Raw genomic sequence first — 26932 nt, forward strand, 5'->3', positions numbered from 1 at the left:
CTTGACTCACCCTCTCTGGAGTGACAGTGGTGATGAGCTCACACCCCTGACTGCTCCAGGAAGGCCCTGGTACTGACTTGAACCTGCTCTTCAGTTCCTTTTCTGAAGCAGTCACATAAAATCCCACCAGAAATTCCCCACTTATGAGACCACTTCCCCCAAATGGCCAGCTTATGTATTGACTGCCGAAAGGAGACAGATTCTTACTTTACTGCCTGGCCTGCCCTTCTGGGGTCTTTGTGGACCCTGGAGTCCAGATTCATAACCTGGGGAGTAGCATGAGATCAAAGGTGCAATTGCTCCATTGGTCCTAAGTGATTTCACTCTGAGCTCAGAGGCTCCACGGTACAAATGTTCAGAGGCACTGAGGGCCTCACCTGACACTTGAGAAAAAAATACTGGCAAAAAGGAGACAGAGGCCATTGCAAAGGCAAGAAACAACAAGTCAATAATAAACAGCATCACACACTTCACAGTTGTAAAATGGCTTTATGTTCCGATATGCAAAATAAAACGTCCATGCTATATAACAAAACACTTGAAGTTTCATATCACCTGTTAGCTAATGTGTTTTCTAAAAAAGCTTTATCTGTAGTGTGTGTGTGTTTATATATATATTTATTTATTTATACGTTTTATCTAAACCATTCTTAGTTTTTAATATCAAACATGTAATAAAAATTTAAATAGATGTCTTTCCAAATACCCCCTTCCAATGTTCATTTTTATTAAGTTCATTCATTTGTAAAAAGCAAAGCTGAATTTGACATGTGGCCTGCATTTGTGAGATATATATATATAATATATATATTTATTTATATAATATATAAATAGCTGTTCAGCATGCAAAGAGTTTAGTGATTTCCCAAGTTTTTTTGTAGCGTTCACCCCAGCCACACTGATGGCCTGGTGGTGTTCGATGCTAAAACGCAGGGCTGAGGACTGTGTGAGCACCACGCTAGAGAATTCTCTTTGCTCCTCTGAGCTCACTGGCTGAATTTACTGGAAGAAATGAATTTATCTCAATTATCTTTATTTCTGTTGGGCTTTCTCACTCCAGAAGCGTAGATTTTCTGAGAGCAGAACAGGCCTTGGAGAAACCAGACATCAGCTCCAGTGTGGTCTCCTGGGGATGAGGCCAGGTGGGGTGTGTTTCATAATTGCCCATCATAGGATGCAGATGGTATGGTGCCTGGGAGGCTGACTCTCCGCACACCAGAGTGACAGACTGTATGTTTGGGATCTAGGGGGATGGGCTCTGTGCTTTATTACAAAACCTGAATGATGACAGAGATGCTACTGGTTGCGTTTTATCTCCTCTTGAAGGAAAAATTTAAAAAACCTTTAAAAATATCCCTCAGGTGACATTTAGCACATGATCCTTTCCGATCGTCCCCCCTCAGACCTCAGAGCTCCAGTAATCAGTGTCTAGGCCACTCACCGAGCAGCCAGCTGCACTCTCAAAGTGCACTTGGTGGCTTAGCTGAGTCCCTTCTCAGGCAGCCTCCCAGACTTGATGGAGGCCAAAGGAGTGGGCCTCCAGCTACCAAAACAAGATTCTCAGCTCCCCTTGCAAATAGAAGGCCAGGACCTCTATGGTGTGCACAGAGCCCTCACACCCCAGCAGTGAGAATCTTTCCCCATGGGAGAGACCTCACCACCTGGCCCCTGAGAAAGTCAGCAATTACAAAACCCTCTCAATCACTCATATGAACTCTCCACTCCCATCCCACCCACGGGCATGTCAAGAGATGTCAGATTACAATGGACCCAGGTCCTGTAGCCAAAATCACTTCTTAGATAATTGTGGTTTCTTTTTTCCTTGCCATGACCTCAGTTGTATGTCAGAAGATAGATGCTCTCCACATACATACATGGTCGTGTGCACACACACACACACACACACACTCCCTCTGGAATACCTCCCTGTGTTCCTTGGTAGTGCAGGCCACCCAGAGGTTAGTACTGGAGCAACATGGTCCCAGGGCTGTGAAGCAGGCATGAGACTCATCCATCAGTCCAGTTCTCCACAGTCCCCATTCCTGAATGGTACTGTAAGGAAGATTCTCGGGACAAGGAGAAGGTTTGAGAGTAGAGAAACTCATTGGCAGCATTCAGATGCGGAGAGGGTGGCTTCCTCTCACACCCCGGGGGGAGGCCGCGCTCTCTTGGGAAGGAGGCACTGGGCCCCCGCTCTCGGACCTGAGACTGGGACAGCTGATTGTAGACGCTGAAATGGGTGTTTCCTGGTGGCTGGGAGCTCTGGGCGGAGAGGGTGGGCAGCCGAGGCATCATGGTGGTGGCGGTGAAGTGCGTGGGGAAGGGCTGGTACGGCACAGTCTCCATTGTCTGCACACTATAGCTGGTGTACGGCGACACTGAGGTCCACATGTTACAGCTCAGCGGAGGTGGGGGGAGGTCGTCCACTCCAGACACCCCAGCAATCTCGGGCCCTGAACCTGAGTACATACAGGCTTCTCTGGGGGTCACCTCACTGCAGTAGGAGGGGCTCAGCATCTGCTGGTCATAGGGAGGGGGAGAACGGAAGTAGTGATCCTCCCCCACCGAAGAGGGGGCTTCCAGATAGGATCGCTTGCAGGGTAGGTCCAGGTGGCGGCCACCGTCTGCTGAAAGACAAAGCAACACTCAGGAAGAGCCATTTCCACCAGCCCAGGCCCCAGAGCACCCTGCTGGGTGCCGGGACAGCCTGTCCTTGTCCCTCCACGCCTGCCCTCCCCATGTTGCCATGGCACTCCCGGAGCCATTTTAATCAGCCACAGCTTTTATAGTGGTAGCTGCCAAGAAGTGGTCGGATTACAGTCAGAGGCCACGGGGGACACCACATCACCGGACACTGAGTGCCAGGCTTAGCCAGGCAGCACTGGGCTTTGATCCTTGGCCAGCCTAACTCTTGGGAGTAAGAGGCCTTGGTGTGCAGTGGCATTCTCTGGCGAGGCTCGCCCTGACCACAGAAAGTGGAGGCACTTGCCAGGCCAGCCCAGGCCCAGAGGCCCCATTTGTCTGAAGTAGCCAGAAAATTGAGGCCATGAGGTTTCTGCCCCCAGGAAGAATTAAGGCCGTGAGGTTTCAGTTCCCAGGAAGACTTCAGGGAGCCAAAGCCACTCAGAGGCATGCTTCTGCTGTTTTTAGAAGAGGAACTAACTTCACATGTTAAAGAAAAGCCATCAGACTGTTACTACCCAGGTTCCAACATGACAGTGTCTACAAAATTAAGAAATAGAAATGATAATAAGTGAAAAAGGCGACATACTTTTCAGGCTAAGCAGATACTCTGGAGGAAGATGACATCAGATGCCACAAATCATGTTTGCGTGCCTTTCAACATCCTCCACCAGGAGGCCCTAACCATCTGGAATGGCACGACCTTCTCTGGGATCCAGGGCTGACCCAGGCCTGAGGGTTTGGGGAGCAGCCCACTGAGCCAATTTACTCATTGGGGCAGGGTGCGGTGGCTCACGCCAGCACTTTGGGAGGCTGAGGCAGGCAGATCACTTGAGGTCAGGCGTTCGAGACCAGTCTGATTGACATGGTGAAACCCCGTCTCTACTAAAAATACAAAAAGCCAAGTGTGGTGGCATGCACCTGTAATCCCAGCTATTCGGGAGGCTGAGGCAGGAGAATCACTTGAATCTGGGAGGCAGGTGTTGCAGTGAGCTAAGATCGTGCCATTGCACTCCAGCCTGAGCAACAGAGCAAGACTCTGTCTCAAACAAAACAAAACAAAACCCACTCGTCCATGGCTCATCTTGGCCTCCCTTCTCCTGTTTTCTCCAGGGCTTCATTCTGGCAGCTCTGTGTGTGCACACACGGGGCTGGAAACAGAGTGGCTGAGTGGGTGTGAAGGTCTATGCCCACCTCTCTCCTCTGCCCCCGCTGGTGGCCTAGGGAGACCTGCTCCTCTCCTTGACCCAGCTCTCTCCTTAGCCCCTCACTCGGCCCGATTCTCCATCTTCTCTCCAAATCCCTCTCTCTTCTCCCTGCACTGAGATCTTGATCCTGGCAGGTGGCCCAGTCACTCTAGGTCAGGAGCCAGCAAACTTTTTTCTGCAAAGGGCCAGCTAGGAAATATCTCAGGCTTTGTGGGCTGCAGGGTAACTGTTGCAACTGCAGAACTCTGCTATTGGCCCACGAAGCAGCCATAGACAGCCTGTAAATAAATGAGCATGGCTGTGTTCCAATAAAATTTCATGGATCCTAAAACTTTAATTTCATAAAATCCTCACATTTCAGGAAATATTCTTCTTTTGAATTTTTTCAATTATTTTGAAATGTAAAAACTATGGTGTACAGGTAGCAGGCCGGGTTAGCTCCAAAGACCACAGTTTGCCGACCCGTGCTCTAGGTCACTGAGTTCTAATGAGGCTTGTGCAGGGATACTCGGCACTCTGAAAGGGCTAGTTCCTAGGAGCAGGGCTGAGGGAACATTCTGGATGGCAAGCAAAAGTCCCCAGGCTCATTCCGAAGGGAATTTCAGCAGCCTGGTAAGGGCTTCTGGTGGAATAACACAAATCATCGCAATTATATCCATGGAGAAATCAAGACCTGGCACAGAGCACAGATGTGACGGTGCCCCGCTCCGGGCTCCTCCTCTTTACAAAGGTGCCCGCCACAGAGGGTGCTGTGGCTTGTCTTCCCAGCCCCCATCTACAGCCACAACAGCTCATCTCAACTCTCAAGCATCCTCTGCAGATCCCAGAATGACTGGGTGGAAGGCCCTCTGCACGCAGGGCACCAAGTCCTTCCTGTTCTGGAGTTGAGGTTGCTTTGACAAATAACAGCCCCAATCCCAAAACCTCTGGACTGGGAAGCATCAGCCTCTTCCTGCGCTTCCAGGCAGAGCGCAGCTCACTGTGTGCCTTCAGCCCACCCCATGAGGCTCTCAGAGCAGTGACTGCAAAGCAACACTTGGAACAGTGTCTGGGGATACCAGGGCTACAAGCTGTCGGTGAGGGCTCCAAAGGCTGCATTAAAGATGAGAACCAGCTTCCCTGCACCCAACCATGATTCCTAGCCCTTCAGGCCCACTCTCCCAGGCCACACAAGCATCAGATGCGTGTGTGTGCGTGCGTGTGTGTGGGGGGGGCGGGGTGCGGAGTGGTTGTGGGGAGAATCTCACCCCTCCCCTGACCCTTTAGGGCTTATAGACCAGGAGAGCACTACCTCGTCTTTTCAGGCAGTGATAGAAGAGGCTTGAGTCCCTCTGGGCGGGGAAGGTGCTGAGGGGCAAGTCCTGCGCCTCCGCGAGCTGCGAGTGCGCCCCATTCTCGTGCTGGTAGTGCTGGAGCGCCTGGTGGGTGCCGAGCAGGGGGCCCACATCTGGTGTGCCCGAGAGCTGGGGGGAGATGAGCCTCTGCCTCATGATGCTTTTGGAAATCACAGGGTATTCTTTGCTGAAGGGATGGGGAGGACAGGAGGAGAGACAGGAAGAGAGTGAAGACGCACTGAGGGTCAGAGTCCACGTGCCTGAACCCCATCTGTCCCCCACCCCCGGGCCACGCAGCCCCACCTCTGCAGCCGGGCCACACGCAGGTCACTGTCATCACTGCCCCGGAATCCCTTGGCAAAAGGGTTGTTCTCAATTTTCAGCTGGGTGATCTGTGGAGAGAAAACACACAGGGTCACCGGGAGGAGGGTGGGACTGGGCTGGCCTCCGGAGGCACAGGCAGAACTAGGGCCGGTCTGGGGAAATGGGCCTTGCCATTCACACCTGGCTTGTCCCTGGCCCTGATCCCTTCTCCTCCCTCCCCACCCTCTGATGCTTTCTCCTACTCCCCAGCCCCCTGCACTGCCCAGTGTCTGTCCCCATGGGACTCTCCCGGGGATCTGTAACAGCTTCTCAGTAAGCACCCTGGGCGTGCAGCCGGAGTCCGTGCTGCCACCTCATCAGGCTCCGAGTGACCACTCTCGATGCAATTCTGACTCTGTCACTCTTCTGCCTAAAATCCACCACAGCCACAGCCCTTCCCCCAGGGACCCCTGCCCACCTTGCCAGTCCCTGTGTGCATACTGTGGAAAGCAGATGGGTGTGGCAGAGCATGGCTGTCAGTGACCGGGACGCAGTGGGGGTGGCCAGGCTGGGCGGGGCAGTAGCGAGGGTGGGAGGTGGCTGGGGCACCCCCGCCCACAGCCATGGGAGGCCTCGGCTCAGGCTCTGCTCCCACACAGCTGACAGCACCCAGGGCTCCTCCCTATTCCCTACCCATCTCTCTGCAGGCACCAGGAGATGAACCAGGAGAAAGAAGACTGTGGAATGAAAGTGCCCAACGCTCACACCACAAGCCAGGCTTCAAGTTCTTGGTTTTTACAGTTGCCAAATTGTTCCAATCCCCAAAACACGGAGACTGTAATTCCTCTGCGCCGGAGATGGACAAGTTGAGGGTCCTTTTCTGTTTATCGTTCAGTTTGTTCGTGGCTCTGAGGGACTCTGTAGGCTTCTGAGGGCCCTGTACTGGGCCTGCCCAAGCCCTGCTGGGACTCAGACCCTGCCTCTCCACATGGTGGAAGGAGTGCAGGGCGGTATCAAGCGGGGGCTGTGGGGCTGTGAGCAGTGGCTGTACCTTGTGATTCTGGTAGGAGGTCACAGAGATGAAGGAGGTCTCTGGGAACACGTGGGTGCAGAAAGCGGTGTTTTTGGAGCCGAAAGCGTTGTTCTCATCAGCCTTAACGATGTGGAGCCGTGGCTGGTACTTGTGCATGGAATTGAGGATGATCTGGAAGAGAAGGGTCTCATGCTGAGTGCCAGGTCCCCACCCGCCAGCCCCAGGCCCTGACCTCATTCATCTGGTCCTGGGCTGGTTTTTCTCATTCTCCTCAAAGCCCAGGATCCAGGAGGGCCTGCCGACCAGGACTGAAGCTTCCGAGTAAAGAACCAGGCCCTGGGGCCCAAACTCTGCCCCTCCCTCCTGCCCCACTTAGCCTCTCTCTACTGGCATTCACACCCAGCCCCAGGCCCTCCCTGATGTGACCAATTGCCCCATTGTGGCAGTGGAGACCTTGAGCAAGCCCTTGACAGTGTAAAAGGCTGCGTGAACTCAGCAAAGTGTAGCAGGTGGAATTCTGAGCTGTCAGCAAACGTCCAGGGTGCCACTGACTCTCTGCTTAATCTCAGACAAGTCACTTGGATTCACTGTGCCTCCGTTTCCACATTTGTAAAATAGGATCATAACACGTAACCTCCCTCCCTCAGGGGTCCCATCCAGCCTCACCCTTTCTCATACCCCTCTTACACGTGACCTGCCTCTTCTAGAAATACTTGGGTTTTGCAGGATGAGGGAGAGGGAGGAAGCGGAGGAAAATGTCCCACTGTAACTTTTTTTGGTCACATTGCTCATCACTCATTCATGCATTTCTCTTCTTTTCTTTTCTTTTCTTTTTTGAGATGGAGTCTCACTCTTGTTGCCCAGTCTGGAGTGCAGTGTTGCAATCCCTGCTCACTGCAACCTCCACTTCCTGGGTTCAAGTGATTTTCATGCCTCAGCCTCCCAAGTAGTTGAAATTATAGGCGTGCCCCACCATTCCCAGGTAATTTTTATATTTTTAATAGAGACAGGTTTTCACCATGTTGGCCAGGCTGGACTCGAACTCCTGACCTCAGGTGATCCGCCCACCTAGGCCTCCCAAAGTGTTGGGATTACAGGTGTGAGTCATGGCACCTAGCCTTGTTCATGCGTTTCTCAGCATTCACAGAGGCCTGCTGACAGTGTGCTGGGGAGACCCAGATGTATCCTGCCCTCAGAACTGCCCAAGGCCACTCCCAGCCCTCAGGGAAGATCTTTGTGAGCTAGTGTTCAAGGTGCCAAGGTTAGACGGCACAGTTCCTAAATAATGTCATAGAAGGCCAGAGGCCCCCTGGCCCCAAGGGCCCTTGAGGATGCCATGGGCTGGAAGTGGCGGGTTGCCCGGCTGGACAAAGCTTAGCAAAGCACCCCGGAGGCTCGGCTGCTGGAGCCCCCGGGGGCAGCTCACAGTAGTTGCTGCTCCAAACCCGATTCATTTGGCTGCGCCCCACGGTAGCAGCTGCATCATGTGCCATTAAAATGTATTTTTTATCGTTGACATTTGCCAGACGCCCTCCCCATTGAAGGCAGGACCAGGAATTTGGGGCATTTTATCAGCCCTGCAGCTTCTGTTAACCCTTTGTTTTCTGTCCTGGCTGGGCCAGACAGACCCTCGGGCTCCCTTCCCCCGGAGCCCCCTTCCCTGCATCTGAGAGTGCCCTTTCCTTGGGTCCATCTTTGTGCTGCTGCCCTTCTAGGTTCCCAAGGACCAGGTCTGGTGCTGATGCTTAATGAAAAGGTTTTTTTTTTTCTTTTCTTTTTTTCGAGATGGAGTCTCACTCTGTCACCTAGGATGGAGTACAGTGGCGCGATCTCGGCTCACTGCAACCTCCACCTCCTAGGTTCAAGCGATTCTTCTGCCTCAGCCTCCTGAGTGGCTGGGATTACAGGCGCGCCCCACCACACCTGGCTAATTTTTACATTTTTAGTAGAGATGGGGTTTCACCATGTTGGTCAGGTTGGTCTCAAACACCTGACCTCATGATTCACCCGCCTCGGCCTCCCAGTGCTGGGATTACAGGCGTGAGCCACCGCGCGTGGACTTGAAAAGTTTAACCCGTTGGTGACCAGAGTGCTGAGAGAAGGCCAGAGTCGGGCTCTTCCATGGTAAGCCTGGGCCAAAGTCTTAGTCTGGGAAGACTCTGCTCTCATGTGCCCTGGGCACAGGGACAGCCTAGAGAGCCAGCTCAGCTGAGAGGCGGGTCACCACGAGCTGGGCTGTGGGCACTGGCCTTCCCTGGGCTCCTTGGTTGGGCTGGGTGCTCCATCCAGCAGGAACCACACTTTCTGCCTTCTGCACTGGCCACGCCCCACTCAGCCCTCAGTGACAAACCTCTGGACCCTCACGAGGCAAGTACATAACCTCCCAAACCCTAAACCCGGTCTTACAGCTGGGGACTTGCTGCCCCACTGAGGGCCTGCCAGTTGAGGAATGCAGAGTGAGGCTACGGGACACAGTTCCTGCTCAGAGAGGCCTCGGCGATGTTTGTCCCTTACCAGGATGCTGGGGATCCTCCTGTGGTGAGAGGAACTGGGCCTGGAAAACACCTCCCAGCCCCTTTAGGTGACTCCATCACGCTGCACGATTCACAGAGATGCAGGTGCCCACAAAGGACCCAAGCTCCTGGAAGATCCAGCAATGGAGTACGTGGGAGGTGGCCGATGCTCCAGGAATGCCCAGTTCCCACATGCGCACCTTTGCACACGCAGCTCCCGCTGCTGTCTTGATCTTCCTTTCCCATTCTCTTCTCACCTTCTGGGCCTAACATCTCTTCCAGGAAGTCTTAGGTACAAGGGGCTGCTCTGAACGCCCAGTTCTGAAACTTGGCTTCTCATGCATTATCTACCTGGCTGTTACTCTGCTTCCTAGTGGCTTCCTATTTCTCCCTGTTTTAATTCTAAACTCCTGGGGAGAAAGGACCATACCTTTTATCCTTTGTACCTTTCTAGGCTCCTTTGCCCCCAAACAGAATCTAGTGAGTGCAAGATCGGGTTTGAGAGTGGGAAGATCTGGGCCACGACCACAAGCCCTCTGTGGAAATGTGGATCCTCCTCCCTGGTCTTTACTTGCTCACTAAAGACAAGATCATCTCTAAGGCATTTTTCAGGTCAAAAGTTGTGATGAAACATGGGAGAGCTGCTCTCCCATGAGCTCCTGCATGTTCCAGCTCCCTGGCACGAAGACCTCCCTGCCCCAGCCATTCTAGCAAAGGGAGACCAGAGACGGTGGGCTGAGAGAACTCAAGTCAGAGCCACAGGCGCCAGCACCCCATGCAGGCTGTGCAGGACACTAGAATGAATGGCAGTGGCCACCCCGCTCCTGATGCCTGGGCAATCACGAGCCATCGTGGGCTGGTCACAGCCCTGGGTATCATCATCAACTCCCATTCTCCTCACCATCATCCACCTCCAGGTCCACTCAGTGACCAATACCTGTGACTCTATCTGTAAAACAAAAGCTCCTCCATTCCTTTTGTACACCCCTGCTTCAGGCTCCACCATCTCTGGCTGGGGTCCTGGGACAGCCTCCTCCTATCTCCATCTACTTTCTCTCCATTTCCACCTGCAACACATCCTATCAATCCACTCCCCTGCTCAGAACTTTCTGGGAGATTCAGGAAGATGCGCATTGCTTAAGAGCAGGGCCTTCTGTATTTCCTCCTCTTTCCCCCACATCCCCTCCTACCACTGCTGCCAGTATATAGGGCTCAATAAATGCCTTGTATCCACAATCCCACCTTTGATCATTCCCTCTTGACCCTTGGAATAAAAGCCAAACTCCTTAGCCCATCAGACAAAGTCCCTGATGATTAGGGTGGGAAGACTGCCCAACACGCCTTCCAAAGCAGGGAACCAGCTGGTGTGGCAGGCAATCCTGCAAAGAGGGAAGCTGCCAGTCCTACAGGGGCAGGTGGGAGCACTAGGTGAGGGTAACCCCAGTCACAAAGAAGTCAAGAAGGGTGCAGATGCCTTCATGATCTCTGTTCACCAGCGTCAAGCCCTGAGCAAGCTCTTCTCCAACCATTGGGGTCCTCATCTATAAAGTGGGGCCTTTGGCTAAGTGGTCTCAGACCCCCTTCCGACTCTGACAGTCTGGAACCTGGACAGGTATCTGGAAGAGAGTCCCGCCAATTGAGCCAAGGCAAGTATAAACTTGAGCCTTAGTCCCATCAGCTGGGAGAATGTGAAACCAGCTCAGTGACTCACACACCTGGCTTTGCTTGGAAGTTCCTCAGGTGCCACATTAAACTACTTTGCCAGAGTTTCACATTTATATTTGCTGCAGAGGATATGGGGCCAATTGGGCCAGCCACGTCAGCAACCCCTCTACACGACTGGTTCCGTCATCATCATTGTTTCACAGAAATGGGATTCATTACGTTCTGGCCACAATTCAGAACCCTGTTCTATTTTAACAACTGCAATTGCACCAAACATCCCCCTCCTCAAGAGATCGCCATAGCATGCTTGGCCAACAGGGCCCAGATTTATCTACATTGGAATCACAGAACATTAGGGCATGGAGAGGCAGACCATGGAGATCATTTGTGTCCAACTCTCTAATTGCACAGATGAGGAACAGAACGCTGGTAGTGGGGACGTGACTTGCCCAGGGACACACAGCTGGTTGGAGACACAGTCCGGAGCAGGACCCAGATGGCCTTTGAGCACTTCTCTCAACAAGCTCAGAGTTAATGAGAAGGTGCCGGTTAAACGCTGTAAGGGACGTGGGTCGGCAGGCCCTATTGTCCATCACGGAACACACGTTATCTGGATGCTAGCCACTCAACAGTGTGGCTAACATCCATTTTGCCAGATACTAAAACCAGATTTACCCTGTTTCACAATTTAACTTTCTATGACTACCTTCTCCATCATCCTTCAGATCCTCGCCAGCTCTACAAAGAGGTTAGGACAGAGATGGGATCTCAGCTTAAAAAACGAAGAAGAAAAGAAAGAAAACTGAGACCCAGAATGATAAGAGGTACATCCAAGGAAAATTCAGACTAGGACTGAGTCAGGAAGCCCATCAGCCCACTCAAGAGGTCTTGGCCAGATGAGCCTTAGGCCTCCCTCCCAGGGGAGCAATCCTGGGTGGTACCATGGGGCCTCCAAACCCTCCTGCCTTCTGCCACAGCAACAGCAATAGCAGCTGGCACTTACTGAGCATATCCTATGTGCCAGGGCCTGTGCTAGGTCATTCACATCCATCACAAAATTAATCTTTATAGTATCCATATAAAGTAGGCATTAATTATTATTGCCCTTATTTTAACAAGCGAGGGACTGTGGGCCAGGGAGGTGCAGGCATTTGCCAGCATCAGACAGCCGATTTGAGGCACAGCCAGAATTAGTACTAATTTCCAAGCCTGAGTTCATACCTTAACTTGGCTGGGGAGGGTGGGGCCTGATCTGGAGTTCAGGGCTTGGCACGTTGTCAGGGGTCAGCAAATGTGGCAGGAAAGGAGGAAAGAGGGAGATAAATGGTTCTGGGTCCCCACTGGCAAATTAGCAGCATAAGCTTTGGGGGTCAGCAGCCCCTAGCAGGGAAGTGGTTTTGCTATCTAATTATCACCCCCTTCAGCAGGTTCTCATTCACTTACCATCCACCAGCACCCACTGGCTTGCCAGACACGATGGTTAGGCACTAGGACGCCATAGTGATTGAAAACCTCATGGTTTACTATCTAGTGGGGAAGTCACATAGTAACCCCAAAACTGAGTGATGGGAAAATGTAGTGGAAGAGAGGCTGCATTTATCATGGTAACAAATCAGGTGACACACAAGAACAAGAAATGGGCAGGGCTGTTTCAAGGAAACCTGAATATATTTTGAAGGAACAAAAAACCCTTCAGCAAATAGAAAAGCATTCCTATCAGTCTTCCCTAAGTAAATGCATAATTTAAAGCAAATCCAATAAAAATACAAAGAAGTTCCTTTTCAGCACTACAAGCTTATTCTAAAGTTTATGTGAAAAAAATAGACAAGACTAGCCAAGAAAACTCTGAAGAAGATCAAGGAGGCCCAGTCCTGCCAAACACTAAAACCTATTATTCAGTCTCAACAGTGAACAGACTGGCGCGTGAACAGGCACACATTCATACGGGGATTTAGTGTTCAGAAATAAGGCACCTCAACCAGGGGAGGAAAGAGGACGACTCAATTAGCGGTGCTGGGACAACTGGATACCTCTCTAGAAAAAAAGAAAAAAATTGGATTCACACCTCAAATCAATGCCAGGATAAATTCCAAAGGGATCAATGGTTTAAATGTTAAAATAAATCCATAAAATACTAGAAGAAAATTCCCTTAGAAGTAAGGAGCGGACTAGGGCTTTCAATAACTCAAAATCCAAAATCCATAAAGAAAAGACTGATCACTTCAATCAAAAGTATCACCCTGGGAATATCCCTACCAGCAAACCAAATGACAAATGATAACCTGGACATGCGTAACTCATATCACAGATAAGAACTAAATCCTCCTAATTTATAAGAGCTCCTGGAAATTGATATCAAAAACCTACAAGAAACATGAGCAAAGGATGAGAACAGCAGTTCACAGGAGAGGAAATTTATAGAAAAAGATGCTTAACCTTACTCATACTATGCAAATTAAAGCTAAAACTGATACCTACTTTTCATCTGTCAAACTGACAAAAAGCCACAAGTTTGCTCTCCCACCCTTCCTGGTAAGGCTGTAGCAGTGCTGGAAATGTATATATCAGTACAGCTCCCATGGAGGGTAATTTGGTGATATTTTCAAAGTTATAAATCCAAGTACCATTTGAACACACCATTTGTCACACAGGTAGACTTGGCACAGTATAAAATGGCATGTGTACAAACTTAATCAGAAGAGCAAAGAATAAGAAAACATCTAATTCCTTCAAATAAGAACTGGCTACATGATTTCTGAAACAATCATTTGATCAAATTCTATGCAGCCGAAGGCCAGGCACAATGGCTCACACCTGTAATCCCAGCACTTTGGGAGGCTGAGGCGGGTGGATCACCTGAGGTCAGTAGTTGGAGACCAGTCTGACCAACACGGTGAAACCCCATCTCTACTAAAAAAAAAAAAAAAAATTATCAGGGCGTGGTGGTGGGTGCCTGGAATCCCAGCTATTCAGGAGTCTGAGGCAGGAGAATTGATTGAACCTGGGAGATAGATGTTGGACTCAGCTGAGATTACACCATTGCACTCCAGCCTGGGCAATAAGAATGAAACTCCATCTTAAAAAAAAGTAATAATAATAATAATAATTCTGTGCAGCTGTGAAAGCGATGAGGCAGCTCTCTCTGAAAGGACTATTCGCCAAGAGAGAATATTGTTTACAGAGCAAGATGCAAAAAAACATTTCTGTAGTATGCCACCTTTTGTGTGTAAAAGAGGCGATTTCAGATTACGTATTCTGTCTATGTGCAAAAAAACCCAAAAAACAAAAAACAAAAAAACCCAAAAAACAAACAAACAAAAAAAACAGCTGAAAAGAAATTGGTAACCATGGTTTCCTGCAGCGGAGCTTGAAAGGAACAGTGGATCAGGAACAAGTAAAGAGAGATGTCGTATTGGAGACATTTTAGTTTATTCAATGATTTATGTTTAAAGCATGCGAAAGTATTTCCTATTCATAAATAAAATTTTAAGATGCAAATAGGTATAAAATTATAACTTTGGCAAGTACTAGCATGAAAAGGTGCATAGTGCTCTGACAGCATAGAATAAGGACCCCAACTCTGAAGAAGGGGCATTTGAGCTTGGATCTTGAAGCTCAGGAGTAGCTACCTAGGCGAAGAGGGTGGGAAGACAGTCCCAGGCCTAAGGGAGGGGCAGTCAGGCCTAGGCCAGTTATGCAACCCAGAGGCTAGAGGAGGATGTAGCATATTAAGGGGACTAGTGCGGGTCACTTTGGGACTGAGGAGCTGCAGCCCACACCTGTAGCCCTGGGGCTAATGCAGCCCCTCCAACAGCTGGACTCACTGTGTCAGAGGTCATAAGCTGGCCGTCCCTCCCTCCTCAGCAATCTGGGACACCCATGTGCCACCATTTCCGAGTCTTGCTGCAGGATACAGGTCCCACTTATGCCCCGGGGAGGCCCTTCCTGACTTCCTGAAGCCCAGGTATTGCTAGAAGCTTATTCAGTAGAGAGGAGAAAGAAAGCGGGGGCAGGGGGAGTGAGGGAGAAGCAGCTTCCCTTCCCATCTCATGTTGCCTGGCACAGGACCCTGCTGGGCATGGGAGGGAGTGGCAGGCTGGAGGGGACAATGGGCAGGCAGCTTTGTGGCCAGCAGAACAGCAGAAGCAGAGCTGCATTCAGGCCACCTGGAGACAGTGCATCCAGCCCCAGCCCCATGGTCCTTTCTGCTCCTGGCCTGCCCCAACCTCAGGACTGGAGCTGACTCCCAGGTGCTGATGGTCAGACTCCGAATCTGCTTTCCTGAACCTGCCCTCCAAGGTTTGGACTGGAAAATTCCTTGTGGGTTTCTGCTGTGAGGGCTTTCCTAATCCCACAGCAAAAACCCACAAGGAGTTTCTCGTCAGAGCCCAGTCCTGTGTTTCAGGAGGTTCTGCCATGTGGTCTGAGGGATTCCTGTTCCAGGGCTCCATCTGCCACACGGGATGGGCTACCATGCCCAGCACGTCAACTGGACCCCAAGGTCCTCAGACTTCAGAGCAGAGCAGCATTCATGGACAGAGGGAATCTTGAACCACAGGGAAACCAGGAAAACGGGATTATCCCACCATGGCTGTTCTACACCCTCGCCCCCGACGGTCGGTGCTTCCTGCTCTTTGAGGCCTTAATGCACCAGTGAATAGACACATGGCCTCCCAGCCACCCTGCTCATCTCCTGGGATGAGGAAATGGGGTGGCTTGGGCCTGAGGATCTCCAAGCTAGAAGGGCACTGAGTCCACCTGTTGGGCCCCAAGATAATGCCACAGCCACTCTCATGGGCTCTCGACTTGCCCCTTCACAAGGAGAGAGCCTGCCCCTTTAGGCAGGAGTCGGGGGTGAGGCCTGCTGATAGGAGGCAGCTGCTCCAGCTCCTGGGATACCATGAGGATCCCCAGGAAAAGTCCAAATCCCCGTGGCCATAGATAGCGCCTTGAGGCCTGGAAGCTTTCAGGGCAAACTGAAAACGTGGAAGTGGGTTGTGCAGAAGGAAGGGCAATTCCCAATACAACATGGCTTTTCCCCAGGCTCCTGCACTGAGAAGCCAAGAAGGGCGACTCCTTCATCCTTCAATGGGAGCTCACCACTCCCACGGGCATGGGCCAAGGGCCAGAAGAAAGTCAGCCCCCGAATGAGCTGCTGTGCCCCGATATGTCCCTCTATAGCCCTTGTCTGAATGGCCAGGGGCTGCTCCCTCTTCAGGGCTGACGATATCTAAATAGGTGACGATAGAGCCCTGGGTACAGAAAGGCAGTGGAGAAGCCCAGAGAACACTGGGCCGGGAAGCAGAAAGCCGGGGTCCAAGACAGTACCTGGGCCCCACCACACCCACAGGGCTGTTGTAGCCAAAAAGCTGCAAGTAACTGGTAAGTGTGCGGACAAAGGGAGAAGGAAGATGCTCCACATCCCACTCGTCCAGGGAGAAGGCTGAGCTCTCGTGGGTAGTATCCCTATCACCAAGGCAAGGGAAGCCCCAGACAGGCATGGGGGTGCAGCCAGGGGCATCACAAGCCCATCAAGCATCCTCAGTGGCCCTGACTTCTATGCAGGGTTATCACAGATCACTCACAGACCCACGGAGAGACACTGAAGAGGTTAGCCAGGCTGGGAAAAGCGACTGCTGGGCTGTGAAGTCCAGAGTGCTCTCTCCCACTTCCTAAAGAAGGCCCAGCTTTCCATCCCTTAACTCCCTCCCCTCTCACTTTCTAGAGGTCCTCTGAGGCATCCCTGGAGCTGGGAGCCTGACAACAAGCTGCCACATCCAAAATCCTCTCCAGGCTTGGGTACCTAGGGACTAATGGCCACCTAAAGATGCAGCTCTGTATTCACCCCCCATGGGGTCTGTGTGCCTGTGCACACAGGTCCAGATGTCATGGACCGGGTTCCCTAGCCTCCCAACACAGAGGCCCTCCCTACCCTTTTGAGTTGGTGCCACAGCCTGGCCAAGCACAGGAAGTCAGGTAAGAGTTGACTAGGAACAAAGTCTTGACCAGGATGGGGCACAGGGAGAGCCAGGAAGCCCCTCTGCCTCTCAGCTGAAACTCCCTGGGGCTCAAGGAGGCGGGAACTTGGCTGATCCTCCTCTTTGGGCATAGGCCTGCCCTGTATGGGAAACCCAGTACAGGGACTCACAAACTAGATAAGGCAGGAGTTGATGGCGTTAATTAAGCATGCTCCCAGCTGCTTGTTTACAGCTCACCAATGACTCAGAAGAGAACTGAACAGATTTTGAGAAATTAAAACTAGAAGCTCATTGCCAGTTACATACCCATCAATCAGAAAAGAAGGATGGCTGGAGTCTTCCATAAGGAACTATGATTCAGGTATCCTGACAGCACACAGCTGCCCAGAACTAGAGCTGGGGCATAAAAGCGAGACAGACCTGTGCATCCCGTAACCCCACCAGCCATGCCTGCATCTCGGCGGCTTCCACCTCCCCTACCCTGCATGCCCCAGTAACCACGGGCAGTCTTGAGGGGCGGGGCCTGTGCCCTGGTGGATAGTACCAGGTCGCCAGACTTCTGTTTGCCACACACTTGAGCTAAAAATTTCCACATAAAAATCTCTTTTTTGTGGCCTTGCCAGGGCCAGATGGGGAAAGAATGAGCTTAGGCAGCCTGGATGGGGCGTCAGCAGCATCCCCGGGGCTTCAGAACCTCTCCTGTGAGGGTGAGGCCAGACCCAGCAGGAGCTAACCCAGAGCCAGGGCAAGCCCTTTCCTTCCAGAAGCAGGCGGCTGTCAGGCCAGGGAGACTGTCACGCCACAGAGGGGCTTCGGAATGCATCAGTGACTCTTGCTCAGAAAGGCTTACTCATCTTGTGTTATGTTCCAGCAAGGCCAGATTTGGGGGAACTGCAGCTGAGATGTGGCCCGTCACCTTTATCGTCATAGCTGCCATTTATTTAGCACCTCCCGTATGCAAAGTGCTTCCTGTATACCCTCTCATTTAAATCTCACAACATGAAAGGTACATATGGTCATCTCTATTTTCTAGACAAGGAAAGCGGGGTTCAAAAAGGCTGAGACAATTGCCCAGAGTTACCCAGCCAGTAAGTGGCCGGAAGTCCAGCTCTCTGCAGGACTCAGAGGCTTGAGCTTCTTCCCTAAGCTGGTCAGCAAATGCCAAAGCCTGGAGCTGGATCCCAGAGTGGATTCTCCCCATCCCCATCCTGGCCTGTCTTATCCCTCATACTGCCCCAGACTTGCCTCCCGAGGCCAGGAAGCCCCCATCCTTACATGGCCAAAGGGGTCCAGGTGGTTGTTTGTCAGCTTCAGCTTCTGGAAGGAGACCAGCTGCCGCATCCAGTGGGCCCCCGTGGCAGGAGAATCTGGGTGGACATACAGCCTTCCTGGCATGGCCGGCTCAGCCTTCCCTGCCACCATCCTGCCAACAGAGCAGATAAGAGCTGGCAATTACCCCAGGGGCTGGTGAGGCCAGATTCCCTGTCCCCTCTTGGAGCAAACCCCATTGACCAGAGAAAAAAATAGCTGCTGGTCCTACCACACTGTCAAATTAGGACTTCAGGGGTCGGAATGAGGGACAGAGGAGAGAGTGCTGTGAAAGAGAAAGCAGTTCTGAATCTTGTTTATTTTACTGCAGTAGGAAAAAAAAGGAGGTTACAGGGAAATGGGGTCATTTATTCGGAGGACTGGGGCTAATCACAAAGATAATGTGCGGAGATTTAGGCACTTCTGTGTAAATTTACACTTACGATTAAAAATTTTTTTCTTTTTAAGAGACAGGTTCTCACTCTGTCACCCATGCTAGTGGTATGATCATAGCTCCCTGCAGCCTCCAGTTCCTGGGCTCAAGCAATCCTTCTGCCTCAGCCTCCCAAGTAGCATGTGCAGTTAACTTTTTCCATTTTTTATAGACACAGAGATCTCACTGTATTGCCTAGGCTGGTCTCAAACTCCTGACCTTCAAGTCATCCTCCTGCCTCTGCCTCCAGAGTAGCTGGGATTACAGACATGAGCCACCACACCTGGTATGATTATGATTGTCACATGTTATAAATTATATTATTTAGAGGGAACTTCTCAGAGGATCTAGACAACTCCCAAATGGCTTGTCCCCAAAATAATGGTAAGAAATCAATTGGTAGCTCTCCCCTCAGCCAGAGTCTGCTCTGAATTCTAATCTAGCCCAGAGAGAGAAGAAACAGAAGCGTGGCCCTTGCCAGGACATGGCCACCAAACCCCGCCTCCTCAGCCCAATCTCTCCAGCTCTGTGGCCCGCTTGCCACGGATCCCAGCATCCTGGCCAGCTACACGCTTCTGGAGCGCTGTTCCAAGCTCCCGGCCAGTCAGGGACTAAGGAGTTGGCCTCATGAAAGGTAGCCCAGAATTTATTGACCTGTCCCCAGTTTGATTTTGTCCCTTCACCTCTCTCTGTCTCTCAGCTTCTCACCAAAGTGTCCTATCCACCAGCCCCCTGGCAAAGCTTCACTTGGTGGATGGCTGGAGGGGCCTGAGGCCAAGGAGGACACGGAGCAACAGACACCAGTTAATGGCCCTGCTCCTAATGTCCCCAAGAGAACGGCTCCCAGCTTCCCCCCAGTGAAGCACTGACGGAGTCTAAATCTGGCCAGTGTTCACGATTTGTCTGTCACCTGACAGTCAGGTCACCAAGTCCTGACTGTCCATGGCCATGAGGAAAGTAGAGACCCTTGCAATCCACCAAACTCCCAAACATGCAGCTGGTTTTCAGCCCAACCCCAGCCCCAGCTGCAGCAGGCGTGCAGACATTCCCAACCACCTCAGCCTCGGCAGGGCCAGTGCCAGGCCGTGGACTCCAGTGCAGATCTGGGCACTCACTCAGGTAGCCAGGAAATTCCCCAGACCAAACACCAGGTGGGGGTGTGTGGCCAGCGGGTGGATGAGGGAAGGTGGGCCACATGGTGATGGTCCGCTTACCATTTGTTGTCACAGAACTTGTAGCGATGGTCATCGGCAGGGACGATGTCAATCAGCAGGATGTACTTGGTCTTGGGGTTCATGCCCGTGACTTTCACCTTGTAGCTGGGGAACATCCTCCTGGGGGAGCCAGGGAGTGAGGCGGAGCGTGGACCGAGCACCAGGAGAGATGGAACAGAGTGAGCGAAGGGGCAAAAGGTCACCAACAGGTACTGCCCTTTTGGCCAGCGACCCTAACATTGGTCACAGCTGTGTGACCTGCACAGCTCACTCCCCCGCTGCCTGCACTGCCCAGGGAACAGGTACCACTGGCTACTGTCTCTGACCCTTGCAGCTATCGGTCTGTGTCTAGGAGGAGAATTTACACCATTTTCCAAATTCACTGATTGTCTCCCCCATAATCCCCTAAGACTTGGGGCTAGTGCCTTGAACAGCTGAAGCTCAGAGACCCCAGTCAGGATTGTGGGAGCAGGTTCTGACGCCAACCTGGCTGCCTTAATTTCCCTCCTGTCCTTTGCCAGCCCAGACACAACTGAAGTTCTGGGGTGCAATTATAGGGGGCCGGACACCCCCGTCGGCTGCTTCCATAAGCAATGAGCTGCCTCCTCTGGGTCAGGCCTCTGTGGAAATCCTTAGGCCTTAAGCCAACTCACAGGAAAAGGAGAGACTGCTGTCAAAACCGTGCTAGGCTTGGGCTCTTCCGGTGTGACCAGCAGGGGAGCTTTTTCCCTGTGAATACCTCACCCGGACCTGCACACCTTGAGTACCAGGGGAAAGTCGGTCCAGGAGCCTCATGGATAAGAGAGGGCATAGATTCTGAAGCCACCTGCCATGGTCCACAGCTTGGCCCCCCACTGACAAGCCTTAGGGGACTTGCTTGAACCTCTCTGTGCCTTGGTTTCCTTATCTCTAAAATGAGGATAGCATGACCACCAGTCTCATAGATTGCTGTGTGAATGACCACAGACCCCTGCTGCACTCCAGCCTCAGCAAAGTAAATGGAGAAGTGGTATGACCTACTGCTACAAAAATGGATTCACCAAAACCCAGGAAGTTTGCCGTTTCTGCAGCCCATGCTGAGGCTGTCCAGGACTCTGAGGTTCAGGGCACATTCTAGAGGGGGCTTCCCCACACCCCTTAGTGCGCGCACGCGCGCACACACACACACACACACGCACACACACACAACAGCAAGGCAGGTACACAAACCCAAACTGCTCCCTCCTCTGGTCAGCAGGTCCCTGACTTCACCAGAGAGAAGAACAGAACTTCTCACCATCCTCCTCAGACACCATCCCCCGCCTCTGGCTGATTTTCCACAAAGGTGTCCCCCAAGAGAAGCAGGATCCAAACCTAGCTGAGCACACTTTATGAAGACACTAAGCCCCCCTGAGCTGTGCTGTGCACTGCCCAGCAGGTCCACTCTGGGGAAGCCGTCAGGTGGCTCTCTGCCTCTCACTAACCCAAGACAGTATGGGCTCCAGGAGAAGCTGTCCAAGATGCCAAAAACAGATGATCAGAGGCCCCTAGCTTGTCACCAGGTGTACCTGGACAGGACAGGGCTTCTGGAAAGGGTCAAGGCCTCTATAAGCTGGCAGGTTCTAAGCCCAGGCCAGGACCCCGACCGAGGTGGAGGGTTCACTTCCACGCCAGCTCCATCTGTGCCCCCTATTGCTGGAGGAGAGGCCTGTGCAAGCACTGTAGGCTGGGGACGTGGGGATGGGGGACGGTGTGCCCGGGCGCATGTGAGTGGGTGTGCAAGTGCGCATGTGTGGATGTGTGCGTGCCTGGAGGGAGGAGGGAAGTTCTAGCTGCAAGTCTAGGGACTTATAAACCGTGTGGAAGAATTTGTCTCAGATGTCAATTGAAAGCATTTTCAAATGTCCACCCCGCCCCCTCTCCAGGAATGGGGGAAGTAAGGGGCTCAGGAACCCAACCCTGCATCCTGCTTACCAGCTCCTCTATGGGGCCTGGGGGCGCAGCTGGAGGCTACACCACCCTTTGCTGGCCTTGCCTCTCTCCTGGTGGGCCTACAGCTGAGGCAGGAAGGGCAGCAGCTGCCTCGCCTCCCCCTTCCCTGGGGGAAGGCCAAGAATCCTGCCCCCTCCAGGCCACCATTTTGTAACTGCCACAGAAACAGCCACAAAATGGGGCAGCCCTGACCATGCTTGGGCTGGCCTGGCACCGGGGGCCTGCACTCAGCTTGTCTGCTGTAATCATTCCAGGTGGCAACAGCAGAGTGCAGCCAAGGCTTCCCTTCGGGGCCGGTGTCCACACAGGGGGCCAGGAGCAGAGGGCTCACTGCCACTTTGGCAGGCGTAGCCTAGGCTGAGGGGGGCTAAGGGGCTCTGGCCTTCCCCTTCTCTTTCTCACTGCTGGGCTTCATCTCCGCAGCCCAGGAAGCCAGGCTGACACTAAGTGCTTTCTGGAAGGCCTTTGAGGAGCCAGTGCTCTGCATCCCCCCCACTGGTGTCTTGGGACCTGGTCCCTCCTGGAAGCTGATCATAGGCCAGATTCCTGGCTGATGACAGTCTCAGGGAGATGTGAGCAATGGCGCAGGGAAGGGGAGTATCTCCCAGCCTCGCCTCCCTTGCCCACCGATTTTGCTCTGCCTAGGGCAGCAGCAAGGGACGGTGGGATGTCTGGTCTAAACGGGGAATTCAAAAGCCCTCTGCTCAGGCTAAACTGGCTCAGGGAGGCCCACTGCCTTCAATGGAACAGATGTCTAGGTCTTGGCAGGGTCCAGTTCGGGGACTGCTTCTCAGTCATGCAGATCACCCTCTGGGGTGGGGTGGGGAGGCCCTAGGCACCATCGTTTCCCTGCCTAGGTGACTCCAGAAGGGGGAAGAGTCCACCCAGGGTTGGGGAAGGGCTGCCTGTGAAGGTGAGGCCCCCTCTCCCACCTCCATCAGCCTCCTGCCCCGGTGGAGGGGAGAAGTCAAGGCCCCATGGGTATCTACCCTTGGGTTCCTGAAGAGGCTAAAGTTGGTGCCTAGACGCCTGACTTGGGGGTGTTCACCAGCGTCGTGTGCCTCAGGCGGCAGAGGCCAGGCTGGGTTTGGGAGCTGTGACTTCCTCTGGGCTCTGCCTCTCTAATGAAAGGTTTGAAATGATGGAGTGAGATGTAAATTTTTTCTGTGATTTATGACGTAGAATGTACCTGAAAACCAACACCCTACGGTGGAAAGCAACGCCTCCTGCGTGTGTGTGTTGGGGTGGCGGGGTGCCCCTGTATCCGCGCAGGCCCTGCCACCAGCGCTGTCGCTGTCGCTGTCGGGGAAGCTTGCCTGTTCCGGCAGTCGGCAGTCTACCTCTGGGCCCGCCCCAGCGAGCCCTCCCCCGGGGCGCTCTCCCTTGCTCCCCTCCCTGCACCTTCTCCCTGCGCCCTCCTCCCCACTCTCTCCCGGCTCCCACCTCGTCCTCCGGCCCCTCCCTCTCCCTAGCCCCTCGGCACCTCTTCCACGTGCCCCTCACCTTCCCTCTGCGCCCCACGCGCCCTCTCCATGCTCCCCTAGTTCCCCGCGCCCCGTTGGGCTCCCGAGTCCCCAGACAGGCGGGGACTCCCCCCAAACCACACGCGGAAACGGCTCCGCCAGGGGAATAAACAAGCCGCCTGTTCGCCGGCCCGGGAGGAGATGAAAGCCCGGGGCTTCTCCTCTGATCAAGAAACAGGCTCCGAAAGGGTGCGGGGCTGGAGCCTTTAACTATTCATACTCGGAAATGGCTTTAGAATGAACTGCTAAGATAAGCTTCCTCGGACGTTTCTTGGTGTTGGAGGCGCGCGGGGCGCGGGGCAAGGGTTTGGGGCTTTTTTATTCTGGCAACAAACCCGTAACTGCGAACTCATTGCTGAGCGGGGACACCCAATTCCAGCTAGCTGCGCTTGGAGACCCGCGGGAGCTCCCTGGCCAAAGCTGTGGCCAGATTCAAGGCGCTGACTTACTCGCAGCCTCCTTCTAGGAAGAGGGACAGAGACTGGGGGCACCCCTAGATTCTCTCCACCTAGAGGGTTCCCCAAGCCCCAACCCCACCGCAGCTCCGCTTTTCTCGGAGGTCCCTGGGGACTCCAAGAAGAGCTACACGGACCCTCCCTCAATGTAGGGGGAACACCAGCCGGAAGGGGTCAGCAGTCTAGAGAGCGGTTTGGAGGGTGGGAACGGCACTGACTGGCAGGCACACAGGAAGGATTCTGGGGCGGTGGTGGTGATGATCTATTTCTTTATCTGGATGAAGGTTACCCGAGTGTGTTCATTTTGTGCAAGCCTGTAGAGCTGCACCCTTAAGATGCGTGGGCTTTTCTGTAGGAATGTTCCACTGCAATACATTTAGGTTAAAAATTATGTATGTGTGTGTACACCACCCTCCCATGTGTATATGTGTGTACCTGTATTTAATTTTTGGATCCCAGAGCCTGAAAAGAACCAACAACAGGAAAACGGCAGGGGTCCCCTGAAAACTCTGTTTCTCCAACCCTTATGTCGGGGGAAATGGGGGTGTCTTCAGGAGGAATCCTGGGTGTGCTGGGAAGAGGCTGGGGCCCAACATCCAAGCCTGGGGTTAGAAGTGGGGCTGCTGGTGCCACCTACACTAAGACTGAGCCTTTTGTAGCCAAGTGAGTTCTGATTTTGAAGCTACTAAATCAATTTCCATGTTTCACGCACATGCACAGAGGCATACACACATAGTTTTCTAATTCACCCAAAGCATATTTAAGAAATATTTTCCCTTAGGGAGGAGGGGTGAGTGTGTGGAATGGATGTTTTTTTGGAAGATCAGTTGCTTCTCTTAGATTTTTTTTTAAGGCACTTCCTTCTGATAGACTTTTACTTTCAGAAAATACTTTAAAAAGAGATCAAAGCACTCTCTCCCCAGCCCACTTTCCCAGTGTCTTCAACCCTTACTTCTCTTATCATCCACGCCACTGGGCTCTGACGCTCTGTATACAGAGTGAGGGCAATTGGCTTTGAAGCCCCGGATTAAGCCGGGCCAAATCCTTGCCTCAGAATAACAAACAATACAGGTTCAACAGGAGTTCTCATCGGTAGTTCATTTTTCAAACGCAAATTCACTGTCACTAACACAAGCAACATTGAACTCAACAGGCTATGAAGGCTGATAGTGGAGATTTATCTGGTGGCAAAACCATGACCTAGGAGAAGGGCAGTGAGACAGTTAGGCAATTTTCATTTTGGGGAGGTTTATATTTAATTTTTTTGTGGCGCTCACTTTTATCTATGTTTGGGAGAAAATGCAATTTCTCACATGGATCAAGCTTGGCAGGGATGTGAGGCGGCCAAGAGAGGGATCTGCTGTCTGCCGTTATCAGCATGAACCTTTTACAGAGACCTGAGAGGCTGAGATGAGCTGAAGAGGGCTGTGGCCCCCATTTTGCACCTGACATGGAGGTTTCTGAGGATTCAGAAACTGGTGGCTCACATGGTGACTGGCATTTTATCCACCATCCCAAATTGATTGGCAGTTCAAAGTCACTATCCAGTGAAAGGGGTCCTCTCCATTGACCTTCAAGACTCTCAAGGACCCAAAGGGCTAAGGTAGTAAGGGAGCCTGTGACCCAAGAACCCAACCTGGCTTGACAACATTCTGGCCCCGCTTCTCCAGGACCCGCTCCTGCCCAGCCTGATGGCAGTTATCATGTCCCTAATCAGCCAGGGTCTCTACAGCAGAGCCACAATCCACACTGAATAGGACCCCATAAAAAAGCAATCAAGGGAACTTATCAAAGTAGGAGCTGTGTTCTGGAGGTGGGGCGCCTCATCTGTTTTGCCTGTGTGGACCTGGCAACTAACTTTGCTTCTCTGGGGTTTGGTTTACGTTCTCTTGGTTTGCCTCCAGCTCTAGCCATCTAGGAAGCTATGATTCCAGGTTTAGCAGAAAAGGCCCAGACTAAGAAATGGAAATGTCCCAAGAAGGGTTCCAGTAGAGGCACACAGAATTTGGGGAGCAGGGAGAGCCACTGGACAGGATATTGAGGAACCACAGCCAGAGTAAAGCAGATCAGAGCAATAAAGTGATTGCTGAAGGTGGGGGCAGCTATGAAGGAGGAAAGGGCGTCTGTGAGGGGTGAGGGGTTGGGGGCATGAGGCTAGTGATTTCCTTAAGAACTAGACTCGGTGCAAGGACAGCTTTCTAACAGACAAGGGAAAGGCTGTGATGGCTCCATAAGTGGCCAACATTATCACAGCCATTTAAAAATTACTATCATTCCCTAAGGTCCATCTCTAAGCCTCAACGGAGATCAAGCACAAACATCTGCCTGAGGCTGGCCACCTCTGGAAGTGTGTGCATAAGTGTATGTGTTGAGAGAGGAGAAGAAGGACCCACACAGACAAAGGAAACCCCACTGAGGAAAACCACAACATGCCCTTTGTTTAAAATGGCAGAGGCCAGGCATGCACAGAGAACATGCTGGCCAATTATTTTCAAGAGACAAAGTTACTTCTGCTGTCTAAGAATGGAAGTTCTGAACCTTTCTCTTTCTTCTTACCTTCTCTCCACATCAGCAGGCACAAGAATGAGCCCCATTCCCCTTCACACTTGACCCCGTGGATTACCCATTTACCAGGCGTCATCGACATGATTCCCTGGTTTGAGTCTCACAGTAATAGAAAAGGAAAGGACAGTAGATAGGTCTTCAGTCACCATTTCCCTGACACCACTGAGCTACAAAGAGACTTGCCCAAGTGCACCCAGCCAGGAAGAGGCAGGGCTTGTGACACCTGGCTTCCACTGTCCCCAATGATGGCTCCATGTGGCACCCTCTGCCAGCCCCCTAATGCATCCTCCTTCCCTATCTCCATCCCCAAAATGCAGCAAGCTCAGGCCCTAAAGTAAACCTACTTCCTCCCCTGATAGACCCCCGAGTGGTGATGCCACCTCCCTGGCTAAGACCTGAGGGTGGCCAAGCGCCCAGACCTCTACCCTCAACAAAATAAAACTTTATAAGGCCTGCCAGTGAGCAGAGACAGGAAGGACCACAGCACCCCTACACTGCACACAGCAAACCAACCTGCTTTGCGTTTCCTTTGAATAGTCTATCATTCCCTAAGCGGTTCAGCAGAGCTAAGTTCTCTAAAACGTAGAAGAAAATGCTGAGCAGGATGCCAGACACGTCTCTAATTATTGCCCATATTATTCACTAGCACTTCTTGAGTGCTCGCATGTGACAGGAACTCAGTGCTTTACATACAATGTATGAGGCAAGACCTGTTCTTTTACAGATGGAGTGGGGAGGGGGCAGCGA

General features: G+C 52.3%; 1 protein-coding gene across 4 annotated transcripts in view; it reads right to left on the reverse strand.

The window, feature by feature from the left end:
- Positions 1-469: 469 nt before the first annotated feature.
- Positions 470-26932, reverse strand: part of TBX4 (T-box transcription factor 4) — a 32721-nt gene continuing 6258 nt past the window's right edge. The window contains exons 4-9 of one of the 4 annotated variants that reach the window (XM_017539929.2): positions 19672-19791; positions 17992-18139; positions 6579-6731; positions 5528-5616; positions 5182-5411; positions 470-2624 (exon numbers count right to left, since the gene is read on the reverse strand). In XM_017539929.2, coding sequence (XP_017395418.2) covers positions 2008-2624; positions 5182-5411; positions 5528-5616; positions 6579-6731; positions 17992-18139; positions 19672-19791 — 1357 coding nt within the window. In that variant the 3' untranslated portion in view covers positions 470-2007. Of the gene's footprint in view, positions 2628-5181; positions 5412-5527; positions 5617-6578; positions 6732-17991; positions 18140-19671; positions 19792-26932 lie in introns of all 4 variants that reach the window. The other 3 variants (XM_017539928.2, XM_037742484.1, XM_037742483.1) reach the window with 3 other exon arrangements.

This window comes from Cebus imitator, unplaced genomic scaffold (genome assembly GCF_001604975.1).
Source record: "Cebus imitator isolate Cc_AM_T3 unplaced genomic scaffold, Cebus_imitator-1.0 Scaffold121, whole genome shotgun sequence".
Taxonomy (NCBI): domain Eukaryota; kingdom Metazoa; phylum Chordata; class Mammalia; order Primates; family Cebidae; genus Cebus; species Cebus imitator.